Raw genomic sequence first — 24206 nt, 5'->3', positions numbered from 1 at the left:
GGTGGGGTTATGGGTACAGCTAGGTATGTGGGTGTGGCTAAAGGGGCACGGTTTCAACAAAGTATTTTTCCGCGACTACGTGACCTCCTGTTTAAATAACCGAGCGAGGCATTTAAAAGAAGAATAATGTATTTTACTTACACAATTTGATTTATAAACACATTTCTGCTGTTCTATGCACATTATTGTGTCTTTTAGGGAAGGTTTCTAATTGAAATTGTGTAAACAAAAAACAATATATACATATATATATATATATATATATCACTATGAGCTCACGCATAATATGTGAAGGAAAAATACCCTACATGCTCTTTGTGTGGCACCTGCGTTGTGGTGTTTCTGTTTCAATATTTGTAATCGTCTTCTGGCATTTTTCCTTGTAAACAAAGGGAGCTGGAGGTTAGGTGGCTTCTCCTATTATCTTAGTAGGATATAAATAGCTGCAATTAAGCCTGTCAGCAGCATGCCGCTCCAAGCCACCTAACACTTTTATCATTGCAGCCTGATGGATTAGCAAAATCTTGCTAATCCTGGGGATATGAAAAGCACACAAACTACATTTCCCAGCATGCCTCTCGGTTTAATGAGCACTGGCTGAACAGAGGGGGGTTGAATGAGAGAGCCGTACACAAACAGTGCAAAAGGCCATCCCTCGGTTCGCGTGCAGAAAGTCGCAGCCCTGGGCTAACTATCTGGTACCCAGCGTGACAGCTCACAATGGCGCCCACCACCTACGAAACCATTAACTAAATCTATAGCCCATGGAGTATCAAAGCCAGAACAAGTAAATTGGGGATACAAGACGAGGAAGCACAGAGCATCAGGGCGTTAAAATACTCCCAAACACTTCAGGTGTCCACTTCGGGTCTCAGAACTGTGTGTTATAAAAACTAATAAGGTGGTACTGAGCTTAATAGTTATCACTGTGTTATATCTAGCGGTTTTCTTTTACTTCTACTGCCCTTTAATTTAAACATTTAAATGTAAATGTTCCATCTGATTGCTCAACTTTTACAGCACTGTTTTAGTATCACTCCATATCCTAGACTTGTGCACACAGACCAAAAAAGATTTCCGCTAATATTTTGTTATGTTTTTGGTCCATTACTTTTTTAGACAATGAATTAAATTTTTTATCCGCTGCGTTATGTAGGCCTCCGGGAGCACTTCCGCAAAAGGGACGGAGCCATGGCGTGCACCACCGGGACAGCCTCTCCCCAATTCCAACCAGGGGTGAGGTTGTCCCCATGGTGTGCGCCAAAGCTCCGCCCTGTTGCGGGATCGCTCCAGGAGCCCGAGTTAATAGAGCTTATAGTGGAGAAAAGTAGATCAAGACAGAAGAACAAGAAGAGGCAAGACAAAAAGCGGAGACAGGGACGCGGAAGCAGTTGGCGGAGAAGATAGAGAGACACTGAAAGAGAGTGTGAGCATGAGTAAGAGTGAGTGAGTAAAATTTGAAATTGGCAAATCCATTACAGGGATAACGGATGATATTGTTCCCACCATAGATTTTTTATTAATTTATCCTACATAGAACAGTATACTTCTTGTTCAACGCATTACGACTACACACGGTGTACGGTGACCTTGTTTTCCGAGGACAGCTCCTTTGAGCATGCTCTTCCCTCTGCTCAATTTAACACTTTTGTAATTAAGCGCTAGAAACACAATTCCTGGTACCGTTGAAGGCCCAGGTCTTTCATAGAAATAATTCTTGTAAAAAATGTTGTCTCGTTTATAATTTTTTGCCAGGAACACTTAATTGTCATGTGACACTGTACAAAAAAAATCCTAAAAAATTTATTAAATATGATTAAGAAGATTAGAAGATCATCTTTAAGCCTGAATTTACCAGGCATTAAAAAAATCACATCCAGCTAATTTAAATCATTGAGCACCGCCATTAAAAATAAAACCGGTGATGTTGAAGGTGATAAAATTCTTTGATTAACAAAATGTCCCCATAATTCATTTTAAAAATCTGCTGTGTCCCTTCCATTCCATTAATATTAATCTTTCTGTAGATACAGCTTGAAATGTAACATTCAAGTATGTATGAGGCCAAAATGAAGACAATCCATGCGCTATTCAGCTGCGTGTCCCCCTGATCAAGATGGCGTGATGAAATATAAATGAACTTAATATCCCGGCAAGCACTTCTTTCATGTTACGCTGCACAACTACCCCGTATCCCAGGTGCGTTTGCTTAGTCAATGTCAATTGAAAATCAAAGGACGCGCCACTGCGATTCCCCTGGGAAATATATCGGCTCTGATGCGTGGTGCTCCAGCTGAAGGTCATTTTGTTTTCACTAAGTATGTCCGTACAAACGCCTGCTTTTTATTGATAATACATTTAAAATGAAAATATTTAAAAGATATTTAAAAATAAATATTGTCGACATATTGAAACAGACGGCAGTATAGAGAGCACAATAATCAGAGGAAGTGCTCCAGAAGCAACAATGTGCATGAGGTCCAGCCATTGACGTATTCAGGCCAAGGGCAACTAGGCCCAGGCCTAGGGTGGCAAGTTCATGGGCAAAAAAACGAGTGACAGGTTGCTCTCTTGGGCGATCAGGCCCTCTTTGTTCCTTTACTGCATGGAACGTTTACAAGGAAGATCTCGTTTCCAGCACATCATCTGCACATTGCTTCAAAAGGCACTGCACTTAGAAGATGGCGACCATGGAGGGGGCAGCTGTGGGCACTGTCATGGATTAGTCCTAGGGCATGTCCCTGGGTAAATAAGTCACTGGGTCCATCTACATTACCACCCCTGAGGTCCTTTTCCACACTGGAGATACAGAGCTCTGTGATCTCGTCCACGCAGTAGGACCGGAATGGAAACGAGGAAGAAAGGACAAAACCACAATTCAAGAGAAAACAATCCCCCTCAACAATAAGCTTTATGAGTCATTTAGTAAAACGCTCAATAAATCGGCCAATAGAGTACAAACGCTCGCCTCTCTGGATTCATTATTTTGATGACACTAATGAGACGCTTCTTGTAATGTTTAACAAGGTTGTGGCTCCTCTTAGTGATTTTTGGTCTATTCGCCCAGAGAAAAGCCTTCTAACACCATTAAATTTCTTGATTTTGAATAAATAGCTGAAAACCACAAATGTTCGATTGAGCTGAGGTTTGGAGATTGTCACAATCAGTGAAGAACATTGACTTTAAGGATAATTTGAAGGCACCTTTTTTTTTTCGAGGCTCAAAGAGTAAAGTACCAGATTTCTGGCCAAGATACTTAGAAATATTTGGATTCATTGTTTCTTTATAGTAAATAAATTTACTTCACAGAAAACCAATCCATCAATTGTTTTCAATAGGAGTATAGAGTTCGCTAAAGAAAAAAACGGCAGGAGGGTTTGTACGAGAACTATGGTTTCAACTCCCTAAATTCAATATGTATTATAAAGGGCCATACATGCCAAAGTTCTCTGCAAGAAGGGCTGAGCTGGCCCTGTGTAATGCATAGTTCAAGCAGTCGAGAAATCCTACTGATTTAAATATCTTTATGGGGCATCCAAGCTCTTCTTGGAGCTGAAGCTTACTTTGGCTGGCCCTTCATAATGTGATGTGAAGTTAGTGAGATGAAACTGCAGCTCTCCTGCAAGCTCCCTAGTGAATAAAACCCCAAATCATTCCAACTGATTGGGGTGTAGTTAGTCAAACTGGTACTTTTTCTGTTGAGTCACGAGAGGGTGATTTATAGCTATATACCGGTATATAACTTCTTAGATGTTAGGCATCAACAAGTTAAAGGACTCCTTTTTCTCAACATAGACCTGTTCACTGTGGCTGAAGGACTCAGACCAACGTGTTTCACACGTGTTTTACACGGATGTGCCCCAGTAATATATATAATCTGTTATAAATGCTCTATCGTAGATAGGGGGGGCTACAAAATGATAGCCTAAATCTAACCCCGAAAGCTTCCGTGGGAATTGAAAACCACATTAGATGGCGAGCCGAGGTTGTATACCTCAACTGTGCGCCTCAATGTAATAATAAACATTTAGGCACATTACCATTAATAAACAGAACTGGTGTTTTATCCATAAAATGCAACGGGGAAAAGAGAGCCTGGGTTATTGCGCAATACCATTTCTGTTTCTTCACACTTACATTAAAGATTTTGCAACAACCCTCGATACTCGGAGAGTGAAAAATCCGCTTTCCTCTTGTGGAGTGCTTTATTTATAATGACCGGACGTCTGAAGCTGATGGAGTCAGCGAGCAATCCTTAATAAATTCTGCTGCATTCAATTAGCTAACTGTATGCAGCAGAGCTTCGAGAGACCATCGGCTAGCTGAATGCATTGCAGAGGGATTTTAGGGACTCACAGCGAGCAGTTCATAAAACAGACTGCTGCAATCGGCTAGCTGTGTCACCGTGAAATGCTGCCGCATTAGCTTCATTTCTCGAGCCGCTTGTATTATGCACGACACATCTGTATGAAAACCTCCAGGCTAACGGAAACTAAGAGCAAGATCTACACTGTGTGTATGTACTAATGCGCTTTACAGCGAACCCACCATTACGGTGACCACATTTCACAACTTAGATTCAGGAGAATGGAGCGTTACATCAACATGTCAATTAAGGTCCTGAAAAAGGGCTGTCGGGTCACAGGGCGGCTCTTTTCATTTAGGGACCTTCTGGGCATTTCTGGATTTTGCCTGGAGACTCTGGGTGAAGCATTGGTTCTCTGGGTCTCCGGGTCATTACAAGGAATCTCCAGGTCATTGGGACCACATTGTGGCATGCCCCACTCCCTGCCCTAATTGCGACGTCGGCGGGACCTCCTATGCACATCCCGCAAGGGTGGGTGCCGTATTGCTGGAGCCAGAAGGTTCCCATGTTGTCTGGGGCAATCCAGGACACGTGGCCACCATACGTTCAGATGAAAGGGTTTATTAATTAAATAATGATTTGGAAGCAAGTTATGGTAATTGTGTCACAGCGACTATGCATTCCTGTCTTCAGTCGCTTCCTGATAAACACACAGGGAGAGGTAATTTAAGCGCCCCGTTGTACCCTCCGGTTGCATATTTGCCAACCTTGGGGTTCCCTTCACTAGGACTCCCAAAAAGGCTGAACACAAGCGGTTTTGCCAGCACTGTGTGATTGGAAGCGTCCAATCAAATTACCGTTTAGCATTGTTACAGAAGAGGGGTATTAAGTCATGACATGCTCCACACATAAAATATCCTGTGTCCGTCACTTAGTATCTATACCAGAACACAATTTGGGACTGCATTGACCAAATCTGGGCTGTCGGTCACTGTGTCATCATTGCCAACCTCTATTAAGAATCTCTTGTTATGACATCATTATATTGTTTTTATAGGTGTATCTAGTAATTTCGGGGAGATCTTTTTTTCAGGTACCCTTTACTTCAACTAGGTAAATATAAATTAAGCTTGGACGCTGTAACCGAAAAATGATTATTTCCTTAATAATTACTAATAATTAATTTCTTGCCCTACACCAGTTGAACAACTCTGACTTAACCATTCATCTCATCCTGGGCTAGATTCTATACATTGTGATAATAATATTGCTGGTTTTTAATCTTAATATTCTATTTAGGTTTAAATCCAATCAAAAAAAATCTCAGAAATGTCAGCCCTGTAGGAAAGGTTAATGATCTGATAACCCCAGATTTATCAAAGAATAAAAGTAAGTGAATGACTTCCATCTACCAAACCACAATGAATGTTCACTTTGTTTATTAACAGTGATATTTTTTCCTTGTCTCTTCTTCCCTTTCATCGAATGCAAATCAGCCACCGACGACGATGCCAGGATTCAACGCCGTTCTGGAAACAGTGCTATCCCCGGTGTATAACTGTACACTAATCGGCGTATGAAGTGGCAACACACACACTAACAGCTTACTATTTTTAAACTAGTGAGACACAATATTACGATGAAGTGATACGCGTTGTGTTGGGTGACTTAGGTGGCGCCATAGGAACTATTATTAAAATAGGACCCACTTTTATCCGGTTATGAGAGTTACATTTGCATATCTGACATAATGAATAGAACCCAAGTATAAAAAACACAGATGTTTAGTCTTTCGAGGAATGGGACGCAATTATGGCATCTTTGGTAGCATCTCAGAGCTTCTGTACTTCATGTAAAGCTCTGATCTAAGCCTGCGGTGAACAAATGTATGCCAACCACCAAAGGTCTAACCATCATAAGCACAATATGTAAGTCACTTCTACCTGCCCTTGGCACCAGTAATAGCCATAGAGTTTCTAATGCCCTGGTGGAATTGTTTTTACTGCTGCCTACTACTCCACGCACTTTCTAACATGGAAAGAAACCTTATGGTGGTGCCCCCTTCCATATCAACACCATATATGCTACTTGGCTCATGCCTGATTAGACATCCAGAGATTTATAGACGATGTATCAGGTTTTACAGTACCTGGACACACTGGCTACTTACACTTAAGTAGGTGACTACAGATCGAGTTTATTGAACAAAACCACTCAGCCGTGGTAGTAATTTATGACTAGCAATGGCTGGATTTATAACTAAACCTTGTTTCGTACTGCCCTAAAATTCAGTTCAAACAACTGTTAAGCGTGTGTTTGGTTTATGGTTTATGGTGATGTCTCCAGGGCAAGTCGTGTGCATCAAGCTGGGGGATAAACAACGTTTCAGATAGACTTTTCATCAGAAAATGGTCCAACACTGTGTTCTTCAAACTTTTCCCCCCAAGACCCAAGAGCAGTAGCATCATAGCATAGGTAGCATAGGAAAAAAGCATTACTGCCCCATTAGAATGTCACCCCAAGTGTTCTGGGCAATTATGAATCTTGGAAGAACATGCCAGTCTCATACCTCTCAACTGACCTGGCTTTTGTAAGACAATCCTGATTGTCGATCGTTGATCACTAGCCCTTCGCAGCTAGGGTGCAATATTTTCATTCCCTGGCACCCAAGATATAAGAATGATGGTGTTACAAGATGTCTCTGGGTTACAGAAGTCATTAGTAGAAAAATGTCCACAAGTACTCCATGAAGCCTTGAGTAGGTAGGGTGACCACAATTGGCCATTGTGTTCAGATACATATACATTTTACGTGTTGTTGAGCACTACTAAGGAAAGTGTGATCTATCATGCCACGGAAGGGAATGAATTACTTACTCATTCTGCCCACTTACTGCAGGGCCGCACGGTCTGCACCGAAACGTATGAAATGTCTGTGTGGAAAAATGGCAGATGGGGTCTTCGTCACACTATCTTGGGAGGCATTCTATGACGTATTCCCCTTTGGTTTGCCATATTGGCCTTTTCTCCAGAACACTACAGATTTGTATATGTTGTTGACCTCCACCTATAGTGCTGCCCTGCAGTGTGTGTGATGTATAAGCTCACAGAAAGGAATTGATTGCCTAATCAAGCTGTAGTGATTGCGTACTATAATGAACCGGTCTAAACTGCTACAGCGTTTAAAGCGATATGTCGGAGAAACAGAGGCTGCTCACCAGATCGCAAACCTGCCAAATCAAGCGCATTTCAGAATGCGCTTTGGCCCCGCTCCTCCCAATCTTTCTTCTTCAGCGAGTTAATGGCTTTTCATTGATTTTTTGGCCTCTGACAAACAGTGCATCTAGATAGAAGCGCTATCACCTGACCCAGGTCTGACAGCAGTGCTACGTTGTATTAATTCATCAACCTCGTTACTATAAAGATTAAAAGAACTCTGTTAATTAGTTGGCGTGCAAAGATCTGCAGAACCCCATTCCTTCTTCTACCTAGTGTATGATAGATTTTACTTTTTCTGTAAAATTGTAGAAAAAATATCAATATATTTTTCATATTTTTTTTTTTCCCGCAGAAACGGTATCTTCCTGGTGGAGCATAACTAAAACTAAATAAACTTAAGATTTCATAAATACATTTATCTTAAAATGTTGATTGCAGTACATCAGAATTCTGGGTTTTTACACTTATAGCGGATAAGCTATACAGACCACGCTATTAATTTGTGAGGTCCAAGTTCGCGTCTCACACCCAAAACACACTATTCGCATGGTGTGGTTCACAGTTGATCATCAGTGACACATGTTAAAATTATTAAATCTAAAGGGGGGAAAAAGCATAAAAGTGCAGTCTGATGAGGACTTGTAATAGTGCTTTTTTTTTTACACACGTGAATAATTGAGTGGTCTATTTTTTTTTGTTTTTTATTTTTTTCAACTGGAGGAGTGTTTCTTTTGTGCAGTTTGTTTCAGTTGAGGACATACGACTTGGGATTCAAATCACATGCCCTTACCTGAAACGCACAACATTTTAAGACAACATGCCCATACCTGGGAACTCTCTGGGACTGACCTAGAGTCTCCAGGTGAAGCCCTGTCTTCTCCAGTCTCCATGTCAGCCTTTTCTTTCTCCAGACTGGGGAGTGGCGTTTGGTTATGTCCAAACCCAGCCCACATTACGCCTACTTTCTGCCCACCTTCTGCTACTCCCCCCCGTCACCCCTGGCTAGCACCACTCCTTCATAAAGCCACTCCCACAAAAGAGGGTGAGCTTCGGGTATCCTACCCTGAGAGGTTCTGGGTATGCACCTTTGCGCACACTAGCGAGGCTTGGCAACCTTTTAACTCAACTGACCACTAGACTTCTTAGTGAATAGACCCCAAAAAGATACAAAAAATACAGATGTCTTAATTAGATATGAACACATCTGCCTTAATCTGAACATCACACAATAAGAAATGTAGGTAGATTTGGGGATTATTAATGGAGTCCGTAGTAGCACATGTGTCGTGGATATCACTAAAGGTTTTCCTTCTAATACAGAATATCTCCCCATTTTTACTGTTCATTACGGTGCATTTTTTCCACAGATACTTTTAGATAATTGAAACTTATTTTTTCAGTGATGGTACAAGCCGATTTTAAAAATAGATTCCATTCTCCTTGAAAAATTGGAAATTAACTTCTCTTTATCTGAATTCACTCTTGAATCATTGATGGCGTTTTTACAGAATTTCATATCAGAACTGAAAAGGAAAAATTAGCCCTCAGAGATAAAGTGCAGATCAATCACACAAATCAGAAATACACATTGCTGCAAGATAATAACTGCTAGCAGGTAGAAGAAAATGAGTTAACCGGTCCCCGCTCTACCACCCTCTTCCATGCTGTGCCCAAATGGACAGTCCTGATCTCCACCGGCCACCCGAGCAGAAGACAAGCAGAAGAAGCAGATCCCGCACGCAGATGGTAATGGGAATACACGCTAGCAAGCAATGGACTCAAAGTGAGAAAGTGTATGTTGCCCTGTAGCCATCGACTGGAAAGAGAGGACTCGACTGATGACCTGCCAAACATACATATGGGCCAATGGAGAAAAAAGAACACCGAGATTCCTCTGAAGACATCATTTCCACACTGCACGTGCCACTGTTACTATAGAAACAATAATTTCCCATGACTTATCTTGATGGGCTCCTCATTCTAGATAGAGGCATTTTACATCAAGGCACCTGAATGCAATGATGAGTCATGCTTCATGCCACCTTTTTTAGACCTGATCCCAAGTTACATCACAGGAGACTCAGACTTACATCATATTGCCGTCTGATGCGTTATGCAATGCCCTGTGCTTTAAATAATATACTGTTCTGTTCTAGGAACCCCGTACCCTTTATACCGTTCATATAATCATAAAAACATCATATACATGGTTATTTCTAAACCATCGATCTTTGGTCAGTAACTTAAAGTCATTTCCATAATATCCTTGTAAAAATCAAACCTGACTTCCACCACCGTCCCTGGACGATAACCCGATTTTAATGTGAGGACCACCTGTGCTTCTCAATAAAGTATAGACCTCCCCTGTGAGTTCATATTGAGCTAGGGCTACAATGACGACAGCATGTTCCTTTTCATCCATGAGCCCAAGGGTTGACCGATTCCGAGGACCGAGGTAAAGAAAACCCGGCATCATAACGCACTTATTTTTTTTTTGATACTGGGAAATGTTGACCATCTGCTGACCTGTAGCTTGTTTTTTACCGTCTCCACAGTCCATAAAAAAACCTGATTAATTGGAACAGCTACCAGCTGAGCTCTCCGCGCAGCCACCGTCTTAATTCTCCATCTGGAGACAACTTTATTTTTCATGCTTGGAACTGGTTATTCTGAGAAACCCAGAAGCTCTCTGAATAGCTCCGGTACTGTAATACACCTTATGCTTGTTGTTGTGTGTTTTTTCAAAGATAAATGATACTGAATATTTTATCCTAAATTAAAGTGGGAGCTGCTACTGAGCTTCCTGGGCTGTCAAAAATCCCTCTTTCCCTACATTCACATCCTCCCTCATCGTAAACAGCAATTATTGTAGACAAAGTCATAAAGGGTTCCTATAAAGTACAAGAGGGACACATATTTCAAAGGAGGAGAGATATGAGGATAAAAGAGTCCAGAATTAATGGGTCAGAAGTTTAGAGGTAATCTAAGGACGATTTAATCTGAACAGGGATGGTATATAGGTAGAAGCAGCTCCCATCTGATGTGGTAGAGGTTAATAAAGTGAGGGAATGTAAACATGCATGGGATAGAGAAACATCTTGAACGTGAGACACGACCAAGGACTGAACGAGATCGGAGGTTTTGATGAGCCAAATGATCTGTCATTAAATCACTAATGGGGTCTATTCACTAAAGAGAAAGTCTGCTAAACATTTCAATGTATTGGCCAATCCATGCCCACCCAAAAGTGACTGCATTGGCCATTGATAGAGCATGGAAAGAATCCAGTCTTTGTGGAAAACCACACTTCTATCCCTTCACCGTGTGTTTGTCCAGGAGGAAAAATCGTCATACATATTAATAAAATGTTTTATAATGTAACAAGGATAACGAGGCAGCCATGGCCAGTGGCCAACTAATTACGAGATTGGGTGACATGCGTGAAAAAATAATGGCGCAAAATTCTACATATAATTTAAAGAATTTCTTTTTTATTTCATAAAATGTGCAAAAACCCAGGTTATGATTGGACAATAAACCTTCCATGGTTCTTTATTGAAAATACTAAATTCCTAATGAATGGTACCGGTTTAGCACAAAAATCTCGCTCTGATCTCTAAGTATGTAACACGCAGTATAGAGAACAATGAATAATTATAGGCAAACATGCTCTGCCTTTCATTCTCCATCTGCCTCCTCCCCCACACCGGGTTCTGTTTAATTAAATAATGGAGACCTAGCAAGTGATTTTTTATTTTTTTTTAAGAGTTCCGAGAATGCCAGGTCCAAGATGTAGCTGTCGATAGGAAAGAAGCATCAGCGGATATTTCTGATACACAGACGGCAAAATGGAACGTCTGGAACGTTAGCGGCATGGCTTTTAAATGGCACTTTCATCCAGCTATGGCGGGTACTTTTCTGAGCTATACACGCTGGATCTATAAGCACAGATAGATATGTGGAATGCAGATCTTTTAAACATGTATTTTATTTTTAAATTTCTCAGCTTAGAGAGAAGCTGCAGCTCCAGATCTTCTGCATAACACCCCCTCTATAGTAGAATGATGGGGGCTTGAAGCAGCCAATCAGTGGCAGGAAAGTGATGAACTCACTAACAGTGTCTTCTGCATTTTCCTAATAATTCCCCGGAGCGCTCGCCAAGCCGGTGCTGGTGCTGGCCGGTGATCGGTATACCATATGTCAGGAGATGTGTTCGGCCAAACACATGTCCTGCATGGGTAATAGCTGGGGGATGGGGGTGAATGCATATAGGGGGTCTGCATGGATTTCCAAAGGGGACACCACAAACATTTAAAGCGCATATGATGGCTGGAATGTCCTTTTAAATATAAAAATCAAATGAGTGTGGGGGGCTGGTATTTTTTAATCAGGGCTGGGGTACAACAGGATTGAGATGGTTACATCTCTTCGTGGCCTGCAAGGGGGACGGAGGGAACAATGACCCCTGGGCTGCTCTAATCTAAAGATTTAAGGCCACTAGGGCTGCAACAACTAATCGATAAAATCGATAATAATCGATAATGAAATTCGTTGCCAACGAATTTCATTATCGATTAGTTGAATCGATTATTATCGATTATAAAATGAGGGTTTTTCAGAGCAAACGCTCTGAAAAATACCCCTCATTATATAATCCGTTTAGTCTGACTCACAGCAGCAGCTCCTACTTACCAGCCCCTCCCTGTAATCACTGTGACAACTGGCCCCGCCCCTTCCTTCTCCCAGAAGGCCAGAACCACATGGCTGTGACACTCATCTAACTGTAAGTATAAAATTAATATTTGGGCTGCTGAAAGTTAGGGGAGGTGGGGTTTAATTTAGGGGCAGTTATGGTTAATGGGGTGTTTAGGGGCAGCTATGGTTAATGGGGTGTTTAGGGTTAATTTAGGGGCAGTTATGGTTAATGGGGTGTTTAGGGTTAATTTAGGGGCAGTTATGGTTAATGGGGTGTTTAGGGGCAGCTATGGTTAATGGTGTGTTTAGGGTTAATTTGGGGGCTGTTGTGGTTGACAGGGTCTTTAGGGTTAATTTAGGGGATGCTGTGGTTAATGGGGTGTTTAGGGTTAATTTAGGGGCAGTTATGGTTAATGGGGTGTTTAGGGTTAATTTAGGGTAGTTGTTTTGATGGGGTATTTAGAGTTAATTTAGGGGTAGTTATGGTTAATGGGGTGTTTAGGGTTAATTTAATGATGAGGACTGAGGGTTAATTTGATTAATTTAATAAAGTTAACTTAAGGTGCAGTTAGAGATAAAGGGGGGGTAGACTAAGGGGAGTCTAAATCCTGGGGGCAGTGAAGATTAACCCAGTACTTATTTATAAAAGTATGGTGTCAGTGTGCTGTGAACGGGTCTGTGACTCGATGAGGGGACTATGAGATATCTGGGGGGTATATGGCATATCAGGGGAGGACGGAGTGACATATCTGGGGGTATAAGGCATATACATTATATAAGGCATATGTGGGGAGGGCAGTGTGGCATGTCTGGGGAGGACGGAGTGGTGTATCAGGGTATATAAAGCATATCTGGGGCCACAGTGGCATATCTGGGGGTAGAGTGGAGTGGCATATGTGGGGAGGGCAGCGTGGCATGTCTGGGAGGTAGTGTGGCATGTCCGGGGAGGATGGAGTGGTGTATCAGGGGGTATAAGGCGTATCAGGCACAGTGGCATATGTGGGGGTGGAGTGGTATATGTGGGAGGCAGCGTGGTATGTCTGGGAGGCAGCGTGGCAAGCCTGGGCTCAAATGTGCATCAATTGGGGGGGCTGGTTGGGAAATAAAGACAAGAAATGTATTTTATCAAAGTTTTTTTTTATTCTGCTGTTTGTATTTAACATCATTTGTTTATTAAATTATTTTAAATAAATGAAAAATTTACATTCATTTTTTTTATCCAATTAATCGATTAATCGACAAAATAATCGGCCAACTAATCGATTATGAAAATAACCGTTAGTTGCAGCCCTAAAGGCCACTATCTGAACCATGTTTCTCTTATTTTATTGGATCTACTTTGTAATTTAACATTTGCCCCCAAGGTGCCTAGAACATCGAGGATCTCAGGCATCATCTTCACTCTTTTCTATGGGTCTTTGGAAACCCTGGGCTCTTATTTTGTCCACCTAGCCTTAGAATGTATATCCTCCAGAATAATTTCACATCCACCATCATCTAACTACATAAGTTCTCCGTTTCCTCATTAAATGCTTCTTCGTTTCCAATGGTAGTCTTTTTTTTTACCACCCTCTGAAGCCTAAATGATATATGACTCCTTCTTCGCCTTGCATGCATTAATAAAAATGCAAAACCATTCCCCCCGATGAGCCATAAAACAAAAACCTCTGATTGAGCTGGGAAAAAAAAACATGGGAGGAAACAAATCTGTTAAAACACATTCAAAAACCCATGATTGGTAAATTTTCCAAAATCACTTCCATTCATCAGAAAAAAGACACTGAGGCACAATTAAAAACTGTATAGGATCCAGCAGTCGGGTTTAGGGTAAATATGGCTCTCAGCGAAATAACTATTTTGGGCATCGTGTAGACTTCACATTTACTGAGGGGGAATAATAATAGAACCCGAACGTCAAGGATAATAATACTAAATTAATGAATTAAAAGTTCTTAAAAAAGGTCTTCTTCGGCAGCATTGGTTTTCAAACTACGTCAATGTTACTGTTTGACGTTTGTTTTTAAAGGGACACCTCAGTTGGCAATTTAATGCATTTCATTTGGGTTTGACCCAGGAGAACTTCTGGTCCACACGCGAATCATCCGGGTCGTGGGAGCGGGATCTTGGCACGCCCCATTCCTCACCTATTTCCTCTTTAAATGGGGTGTTTCCTGCGATGTGAGCGGGAACGCCCACTGACATCAGCAGGAACGCCCCTGGCGTCACTGGGAACGCCCCCAGCATCAGGCGGACGCCCACTGACATCAGCAGGAACGCCCCTGGCGTCACTGGGAACGCCCCCGGCATCAGGCGGACGCCCACTGACATCAGCGGGTAGTGCTGGCTGCATCCCGCAGGTGCAGGCTCCGGGTAGCTGGAGCCCAGAAGTTCCCAGGTATGTGCATGGTCCCTTTAAATGTTAATGTGGTCAGTTATGCAAATGGGGGGGTTTCTGCAGAATCCTCCCAAACGCATTTGCCCCTTGATTTCAAAGAAAAACACTTGCCTGCCACCTTATTAAGTACCTATTAATATCCATTCTTCTATAGTGAGAGTGTTGGGGACATTAAACTGCCCCTTTAATGTCCATTTTGTAATTGATCATTTTTACTGTCCCTGTATTGTGTTGGTGCTGCGGTAAATAAATGACGTTTAAGGTAAAGAAAGCATTCAGAAAAATCCAGCTACATTTTCTACGAAGCAACGCGGATATATTCGTGGCCCATCTTAGAACTAATGAGCCTCAATGCATCAGTAACCCCATCTATAAATTAAAATGTATGCAATTTGCCATAATTCAATCTAGTTCTATAGATTTGCACAGGTCCATAATTTCAATATCTTCAGTGGATGAAGTAATGTGATACTGCGTCGGGAACTGAGTCGGACTCCTTAACTACTTACTAATCAGTAATGGAGCCCCCATTCTGAAAGCAGAATGTTTGTTAAAACGATTAATGATTTTTATTAATATTACTTTATTGATATATCAAGGGGAATCATTATTTGGACAAAAGGACGGTTCAGATCCATAACATGCTATTTTTATAGTGTTCTGCTGGGATATTGGGAATATATTATCTTTGGAATTGGATATGGTGGGGAAAACGCTGTGTAATGTATTCATTGTATATAATTGTTTGAGTGTAGAGACACGCTATTAAGCACATTCCCTAACTTAAAATCTGTAATATCTAATACAAAATAAAAATTTAAAAAATGTGCATTGATATGAAAAGTAATGCAGACGCGTTAACGGAGCTGATACTGGGGAGAGCGGACAAAGAAAGAAGACAGAAGAACAAGAAGAGGCAAGAGAAGAAGTGAAGCTGCAGAAAAAGAGACATGGACATGGAAGTGGTCTGCGGAGAAGGAACGGAGGCAAGAGAAACATTTAAATTGCAAAAGTTAAAGTTGACGAAACAAAAGGCACAAGTCTATCACATATATCACACATATCAATCTGATCTCACCCATAACGGCAGTCCAGAACCAAAAACAGAAGGTAAATATGATTTCTACCAGGGAACCAACTAGCCCCGACGTACATTTATGCCTTCATGGGCCTAGTCTTCCACTCTGAAGACCAAGTTCACCTGCACCTCATCATCTTTAACACAGCCATCATCTTAGAGGCTAGAACCATAGGATCTACTTTTTCAGATACATTATATTGTTATAGATGTCTACAACAATAAGACTACTATGGACTTCCTAACACTGATGAGACAGTTTCCTCCCCCTTATGTTTTAGCCCCTTTTTCATTCAACAGTCATCATTTCTGTATTAAATTTACATAAGACTGAGTTGAGATAACTAGCCTTCAAAGAGCAGATTAGCAAGCGTTGTTCCTACAGCACAAACATTTCAGCTCATGGTTATCTATTGATTAAAATTGCAGTTAGCGGCAGACAATTACGACTGGGATCTATTCACCTGGCCTTGTAGGTTTTAAAGTCTCTGGGGTGTCATTGAGAGTTTTGTTTGAGCAGCTGGTGCCCCACAGTCTGGGGGCTCTTCATGGTGACAGTTCTTCTAAAGGGTTGACATTTTGCAGAAACCCCCTTTGAGAGTTAATTATTTCAATAGCGATTCTATGTATCAAAATCAGAGTTGAATTATTTAAAAGTTTCCATATAAACATTTAATCTTTCAAAACGTATTTCATTGATACAAATTAGGACAATAAGGGTGACAAAAAGCTATTGTATTTAACTTTTTGAAAGAACAATACATATTCCAAGATGTAGCAGTGAAATCTGTGGATTAAAGATGCTGTTCCACATGATGCCTGATAACAAGTCATGAGATATCACTTACAATTTGACCCCGTGACCCTGAGCATCACCCGGACATGACCTAGTTCCTAATGTATAAACTGCAATTTTTTTGCTAAATATGTTCTAATGCGCTATTAAGAATTTATCAAACAACATCATGGTCTTCAAGACTAGAAATCTACTATGTACCAATTAAGTAACGTTTACTTACATTTTCAGAAAACTGATAAGGTCAAATTATCACATTAATTGTTGTGGACACTATGGTATTGCCTACATAAGAATTTGCTGTCATCAGCTATAAACATGACCTACTGAGTAAAATTGATTAGACGATCTGGTTAATCTTCCTATGTTTGTTCATTCCATTTACTATTGGCTCTGTTTACGAATTAATTTTAGTGAAATACACCTGGAATGTATTTAGGGAGCTCCTGAAGATAATTCTACAATAATGTGAATATCCTTGTATCGGATAATATCACCATAAAACTTCCTGTATGGCATATGATGTCTGGTAGACTTGTGCATTTGTATTCAGGCGAACATGAAAACGAACACAAAGGGTGCGCTTTCGTTGTTCAGCCTGAATACCGAACATGGCGGCGGCAAAACACAGACGAAGACACACAACATGAAGAATCTTCATGTTCGTCTTCGTTTACTAATCTCCCTGGTCCCTTCCCCATCTAGCCTACCTTATCTATGTAGCCTCGCAGGGGTTAACGGGAGCGGAAATCCATAGGTTCGCTGTCAGGAGTTAAAGGCCCGTGCGAACGACTCTATTGGTCGCCTGCTGGGGCCTCCAATATTGGCATTGGTTGACCAACAGACTCACTCGCACGGACCTTTAACTCCTGACAGCGCAATCCAGAATGTACTGGCTGCCTGGGCATGATAGGAGCCTGATTGTTGTTGGCAATCATATATATATATATATATATATATATATATATATATATATATATATATATATATATATAATATTGTTATTGGTTCTTTGTCCAATTTTGGTGTGCTCACCGCACTTTTATTCAAAGTAAGTTAACAGCAATCACGTGCCTATCATGCCTGGGCAACCAGTACATGCTGGAATCTGGGTATGCTGTTTGGTGTGTTGCTTACTTTTAATAAAAGTGTGGTTATTTATTTTTTTTTTAAAGGTGTGGGGGGGTGATTTTCGGTTTTGGCCAAGTGAATGCTGAATTTTCGGTTTCGGGACAGAATTTTCATTTCGGTGCATCCCAATATATATATATATATATATATATTTATATATATATATATTGTGATCCTGCACCCACACAGGGTACCAAACAGCACGGTCCTCTAGGGTATTAACGCCACATCTCAGGTAATCACCAACGATTTATTTGTAGTCCACGTATGAAGATATTTACAGGATTACATAGAACACAAATTCGCTACAAACAAAAGCCTAGCTCGTCTGAGCGCTTACTAACATATAACTCCCTCACTACTAAGGGTCTAAACCAACACAAAACATAATCCCACCAACCTCTTTGATGGTCTCTTTTGGGCATAGCAAGCCCTGCTGCTTCCAAACAAACTCTCTTCTCTCCCTCTGTCCAACAGGTCAGGTTATATTGCAGTCGGTGCAGCTAATTACCTGCAGCTGACCAGTGCATTGGAGTCAGCTTAAACTCCCGGCCTGGAACCCGTGTCAGTCCAGGTGCATGTAAACTGCGGGGTGGAGCACCAGCCTGCCCTATATGTCGTATAAAACCCTGCAAAATCGAGGGGGAATGTATACCCCGTCCACAACAACAACCTGCACCTTGCTACAATATATATATATATATATATATATATGTAACCAAAGAAAAATGGGCACTCACGGGTCTTTGTAGCAAAGTGCATTAAACACTAGTTTATTTCAATCAGCACGGCCAACGTTTCGGACCACCTCCGGTCCTTTCTCAAGACACGGACCGGAGGTGGTCCGAAACGGCCGTGCTGATTGAAATAAACTAGTGTTTAATGCACTTTGCTACAAAGACCCGTGAGTGCCCATTTTTCTTTGGTTACATGTGTCTGGCTATTTTTGGAGCACCCGGGCAAATAAAAGCCTGTGTATATTAACAATATTTCTGAGTGTGCATATATAGTGTTTTATTTGTGAATGGTTTATTATTTTTAAAATGATTAGTATGGTAACAGAGTTACACAATAGTGAGATGATATTATAGTTAAAATTGATAATAAAAACAATAATATACAGAATATCTGATTACCAATCCATTCCAAAAGTACCTACTAAGTAGATTTTTCCTGAGTTTGATTGTAAGCTCTTAAAATCAGTCCACCTGTCGTGCTATAAAATCAATAATAATAATAAATAATATATGCCTTAGCTTGTGGAAAAGTTTGCCATTATTGTCAATGACGGTATTGTTTATGATATCATCTCGTTCACTAGCATGGTTAGAACCCTTCTGATCTCCAAGAGAGTCCTGTCTTTTCAGTTTACAGTAGAATGAACAAAATATTGCCACTTTTAGGAAACGGAGAACGAAAAAACAATGTTCCCTGCATCAATTTTCCTCCAAATTACCCTTGTTATTACACCCCGTGGTTCATTCAGGTCTGCCACATTATTTGTACACAGGAGGTGGTTGTGGGAACACCGGCAAATCGTGTATGCTAGACTTGTTCTTTCACGTTTACAGGTGCAATTTAGAAAATCTTGCTAAACGAAGTAACTGTTATGTTGTGAAACTGGTGGCCAAAAACAGAATGTCAAATAATACAATTTGAAATCTCTCGCCTGCTCCTCTAAAGATCAAAGTTAAAACAGACAAATTGATTATTTGTTTTACTCCATATATTATTCATATATTTACAATAAATAAAATCTATCTACATTTCCTTCCTCGTCTGCAACAATTATGTATCCCAGCATGAAACCGACTACACCCTTCTTGTTGGCTTTTTAATAGTTTTTTTAATCTTTTAAAGTCATTTTATCACTGGCTCGGAGAACAGTACATTACAGGAGGTATAGGTAAATGCTGAAACTGCCCAAATAGGCTCAGATCATTTAGTGTTAATAAAACATGATTAATAAAAAATATAACCTAGGTGACAATCTTCTTATCGTCTTGAATTTTGAAAACCTCTGAATTTTGGGCAATAAATATTCTCTACAGTTCTGTTACTGCTTTGCCTACAAGTAACAGGAATAGATTATGGAAGCTCTTGGTCAACAATAGCTGGATACCCAAGGAAAGGCACGCTTTGCCACTTAAGAGATTGGAGAAGCCAACTGCTATCATCATACTGTAAAGAATCATGAGACTTTATGGTCCATGCCAACTGAAGAGTAAAAGGTTGCCTGTTCCTTACAATTAGTCTACAGAATGGAGTCCAGTGCAACAGTTGAACGTCCACCTGTGTTTTTTTTTCTCCTTTAAGCAGGGTAGGCAACTGGCCATCTGATGAATTGGGCAAGGAAAGTAGGCAACTGGCCATCTGACAAATTGGGCCAGTGCCCTATGTTGCCGGTCATTTACCTTTACAGCTGCTCGTGTGGCAGATCCAGTCCTTTAGCTGGAGCCGCCCACTGTATCCAGCCAGTGGCTGCATGTATACCATTTATCAGCCGCTGGCCTTAAAGTGCCAGGGCCCATTTTAATCCCCAGTCACAGTGGTGAATTCCCAATAAAGGCTTAGATAATTCTGCATGTATAGGTAAATCAGTGAGGTGAAATCATGCATTTTGTAGAGAAGGTGATGTTTTTCTTGAACGATAAGTTATTTGGTTTTTCCCCTTTTTATTGCATGGTGACAACAGGGAGCTGACATATTAAGACCCCCTGCATACACTTTGTTTATTGAATATGCCCCATAGTCCAATGTAGCTGAACCTCCAGAGCTTGCTTATACTACCTTCCTTCAAAAGTATTAATCCTGTCCACCAAGTCAATGCTGCCAATATATATATATATATATATATATATATATATATATATATATATATATATATATGTGCAACTATGTACAATAGTTTTTATGCCAGTTATAAAAAAAAAAAAAAAAAGTCATTATAACTGCATACCCCCAATATTTTAAATAGCTAAAGAGGGATACCCCCAACTGATATATATATATATACACTATATATTAATTATACCACAAATCTAGTTTTACAAAATTACTCCATATACACTATTATTTTATGTTTTATTGATAAAGGTATGAATGAAATATCTCTATGAAGGTAAATAAATTGTGCTAAAGTGCACTACATGCTGGCTTCCTATACTATACTCCTCTTCAGAGGGAGGATCAAGCACGCTGGGATAATAATTTGGAAGAAAGATTGCAGGAAATTCCATTTCTTAATGTGACCTTTCTCTACAGGGTCGCAGCTTCCACTCTATTTATCCTCATGTCGCAGTTTGACCTACAATTATCTCTTGTGTGTGGCCTGCTAATGGAGTACCGTACCATATTTACCCGCTTCATAAGCCCAGGGTGATGTCAAATTACCTGCGTTTTCTTCTTTAGAGATATGCTCACTGGATGACCTTCTAGATGCCACCATTGTTGATGTTTGTGTCCACCGATGGCCATTACATGAGGTGACCCCTGGTTGCCCCATTCTTCATGCCTGTTTTGGGCATGACATCTGTTAATTCCTCCCTTGATATTTGTATTTGGTGTCACCTTTAATTATCCCTCCCTTATCTCTGCAGCGTTGGGGACCTGAACATCAGACTATGTGTTTGTTGGGCTCCATAGTAGACATGTCCTCTAAAATTACCTCCATCAGGCCTCAAAAAGAATCATGGCTACCTTCTTTTGCTAGCCCAGTATTTGGCGGGCCTTCTGCTTATCTCATACAATAGCTTATTAAATATAGAATTCAATGTATAGTATGTCCATGCATAATTAGAACTGTGCCCTCAGCTCACTTCTTAGTTTTATCCGGCTGAGCCAACCTAGAAGTGCTTTACCCAGCAAGCTCGTGCAGAAAAGGAGGTAATTATTCAACTCCTTCTACATATCCTCCCCTCCATTCCATGCACGGCCAATACTGCTTATCACACAGAACCCTTTTCTATTCTATTCCCAGTAGCAATAAAATACAAAATGACAAATACACATATTTATTCTGAAACATTATATATTCATGGCGAGATTTCTGCCAAATAGTCATTACAGCTGCTATGTTTTATTGTCTCCTTTTATAAAGTCACTGGTAATCTAGTGAAAATATCACACGCATAAATAGGAAGGTAACGCTTCTCTCCTTCCCCGCAGCAAAAAAAAAAGTCTAATTTTATGTATACACTCCCTCCGGAGGAATGACATGAAGTCTATGGAAGGGAAACCTCATAGTCAGACGGCCTGGTGGAGAGAGAGAGGGGTTGTTCTAGCGAGTTGCTGATGATTGGAAATTATGAGATGTCAACGGAGCTGGGGGGTTAACCAAAGGCCCTATCTGTGTCAATAGGAGCTTTTTTATCATATCTGATCGTTTCATCAAAGAAACCTTTATAATGCAATCGCTACTGCAGATAGATAGGAATATAACGTAGGTCTCTGGAGCCCAACGTTGTTGTATAATGCAGGCGCCTAGAGGAGAAAGCAATATATGTATATAATGCAGGGCCATATAGCAGAGAGCCTAATAAATAATGCATGCCAATGAAGAAGACATAACCCTATATAATAATATAAAGTCCACTAAAAATTGATTTGGTAAAACAACCACACACTCTTCTCTATACAAGAAAGGGCTGAACGGTATACAATACACAAAAATTATATACTTTGCAAGAGAACATACAGCCAGGACAGCAATATTATCGGACTCTTCAGAGGGTAGAAATGTGATTTTATGTATGCAATAAGGATCACCCTGTCTAAAAACAGATCAATCCAGGGTAGTAATATTGAAGTCAGTTGGTTTATTTCACAAGAAAGGACTCATCTGTATCAATGTGTGCATCACAGAGCAGAACCATGACATCATAGAACAGAACCTTTACATTCCTGAACAGAACAGTTCCTAAAAAAATATTATTCTAAAAAAAAATAAAAAATAACTGAATCTCAAAATCATTGAACATAATTGATAACATTAGGGTCAAGGAATTGTAAAATCACAGAAGAGAATTCTAAAATCGTAGAACCTTTAAATCACAGAGGAGGACATTTCAACCACAGATTGGAGCTCTGACATCACAGAACCTCTTCATCGGGAAATAGCATCTTGACATCTAAGGCTTAATGCTAGGTTACATAAAGAACACCTAACCAGTAACTATCCCTGGAACACATCATCTGCAGGTCTTTAAATAAGAACTTTACAGAATTACAGTATCAAATACTATCAAGAACAAAAATGTTCCACTAAGACAGATAAGACCCAGGACAATATGATCCATGATTAGCACAGCAGAGAAAAACCCTGCTAGCAGAAAATGAACGGAGGTTTGATGCTCACCTACTTTTTGCTAACACAGGGTATTAGAAACACACAAGAGACCCTCCTAGGAAACATCTACCTGAGGTTTCCCACAATTGCCTCATCTACCAACCAGACAGCTTTTCTACCTTAACATCATTTTTCCTCCTGTTCCTTTCTCCATAAATCCCCCATAAAATACTTACCCTCTTCTGTATCTCCACCAGTTGGTCCTTTTTGCACGAATACAATCCAAGGAGACATCATGCAAACATCTAAAAGCACTCATAGAATAAAACAAGCCAGAGATATAAGATAGAGAGGAGGCCCACCTGTCTGTCCTTTGCCAAGGGTTTTCTCCAGTCTGTAGGGTCCAACATACTGGGCATGTTGCTGTTGCTGGTAAGGATGAATTCCACCTGCCTCCTTGCCACTTGACATGATGTCTACCTTTGCTTTTTCCCCTCTTTTTTAAAAGGCCTGTCCTTTCCTCCCAGGCTAGAACAATAGAAAAGGAGGAGAGAGATAGACAGTGCAGTGATTGTCCTCTCTTGTTCTCCTACCCTCACTTCTTGTAGGTCCCCCCTTTGTATTTAGTTTTTTTTCTTGTATTTTTTTTTTTACTATGGGGTTGATTATTTTTTGTTAATGGGGGGTGCAAGGGGGAAATTGATCTGTGCTCTTCTTTGCTGATGCATCCAAGGGGGAGGGGGGAGTGGGGAGAGAGAGGAAGGGGGAGGGTGGAGGGAATGCTACACTCCTGGTACCAGCATCATCAGGAGGCATGCAGCCTTGGATACTGCTGGATGCAGATCGGATCTGGATGCTGTACTGCTGCTGCTTCTGCTGGTGTATCCTTGCCCCCTCCTCTCAGGCTTTTCTTCAGTAATCTCTCTCTCCTTGCTACCTCCTCTGCAATGTGCAGGCTTTTCTCCTTCTCTCTTCTCTCTCTCTTCTCTCTCTCTCTCCTTCTCTCCTTACATCAGCATCCGGGGATTCAGTGACAGCTACAATTAGTTTAACCCTTTCCCATGCAGCTATTCCCCAGCCCAACAACCTACCTCCACCCACATGCACACACACACGCTCACTCCCTGCAGCCTGCTGGGGAGGCACCAGCTGTAGTCACACAACAGCCAGTACAGTGAAAGGGGATGACAATTTGGGGGAGGGGCAAAGACCTCTGAAATTAGTTTAGGTTATTAGCCATTCACAATCTCAAAACCAGCTGGGAATTTGTGACTCACTAATGGCACAGAAGGATGGCTAG

At 40.8% G+C, this 24206-nt stretch overlaps 1 protein-coding gene across 1 annotated transcript in view; it reads right to left on the bottom strand.

Moving 5' to 3' along the window:
- LOC149274408 (serine/threonine-protein kinase BRSK2-like) overlaps positions 1-23377 on the bottom strand; it is an 87428-nt gene extending 64051 nt beyond the window's left edge. Inside the window, exon 1 of the mRNA XM_089505545.1 lies at positions 23269-23377. Within this exon, the coding sequence (XP_089361671.1) occupies positions 23269-23377 (109 nt within the window). The remainder of the gene's footprint in view (positions 1-23268) is intronic.
- Positions 23378-24206: the final 829 nt, after the last annotated feature.

Source organism: Sceloporus occidentalis, unplaced genomic scaffold, assembly GCF_023333645.1.
Source record: "Sceloporus occidentalis isolate IW3139 unplaced genomic scaffold, rSceOcc1.0.p SCAF_333, whole genome shotgun sequence".
In the NCBI taxonomy this organism is placed as follows: Eukaryota; Metazoa; Chordata; class Lepidosauria; order Squamata; family Phrynosomatidae; genus Sceloporus; species Sceloporus occidentalis.
The sequence above is the reverse complement of the archived record's forward strand: the minus strand, read 5'-3'. Positions and strand labels throughout refer to the sequence as shown.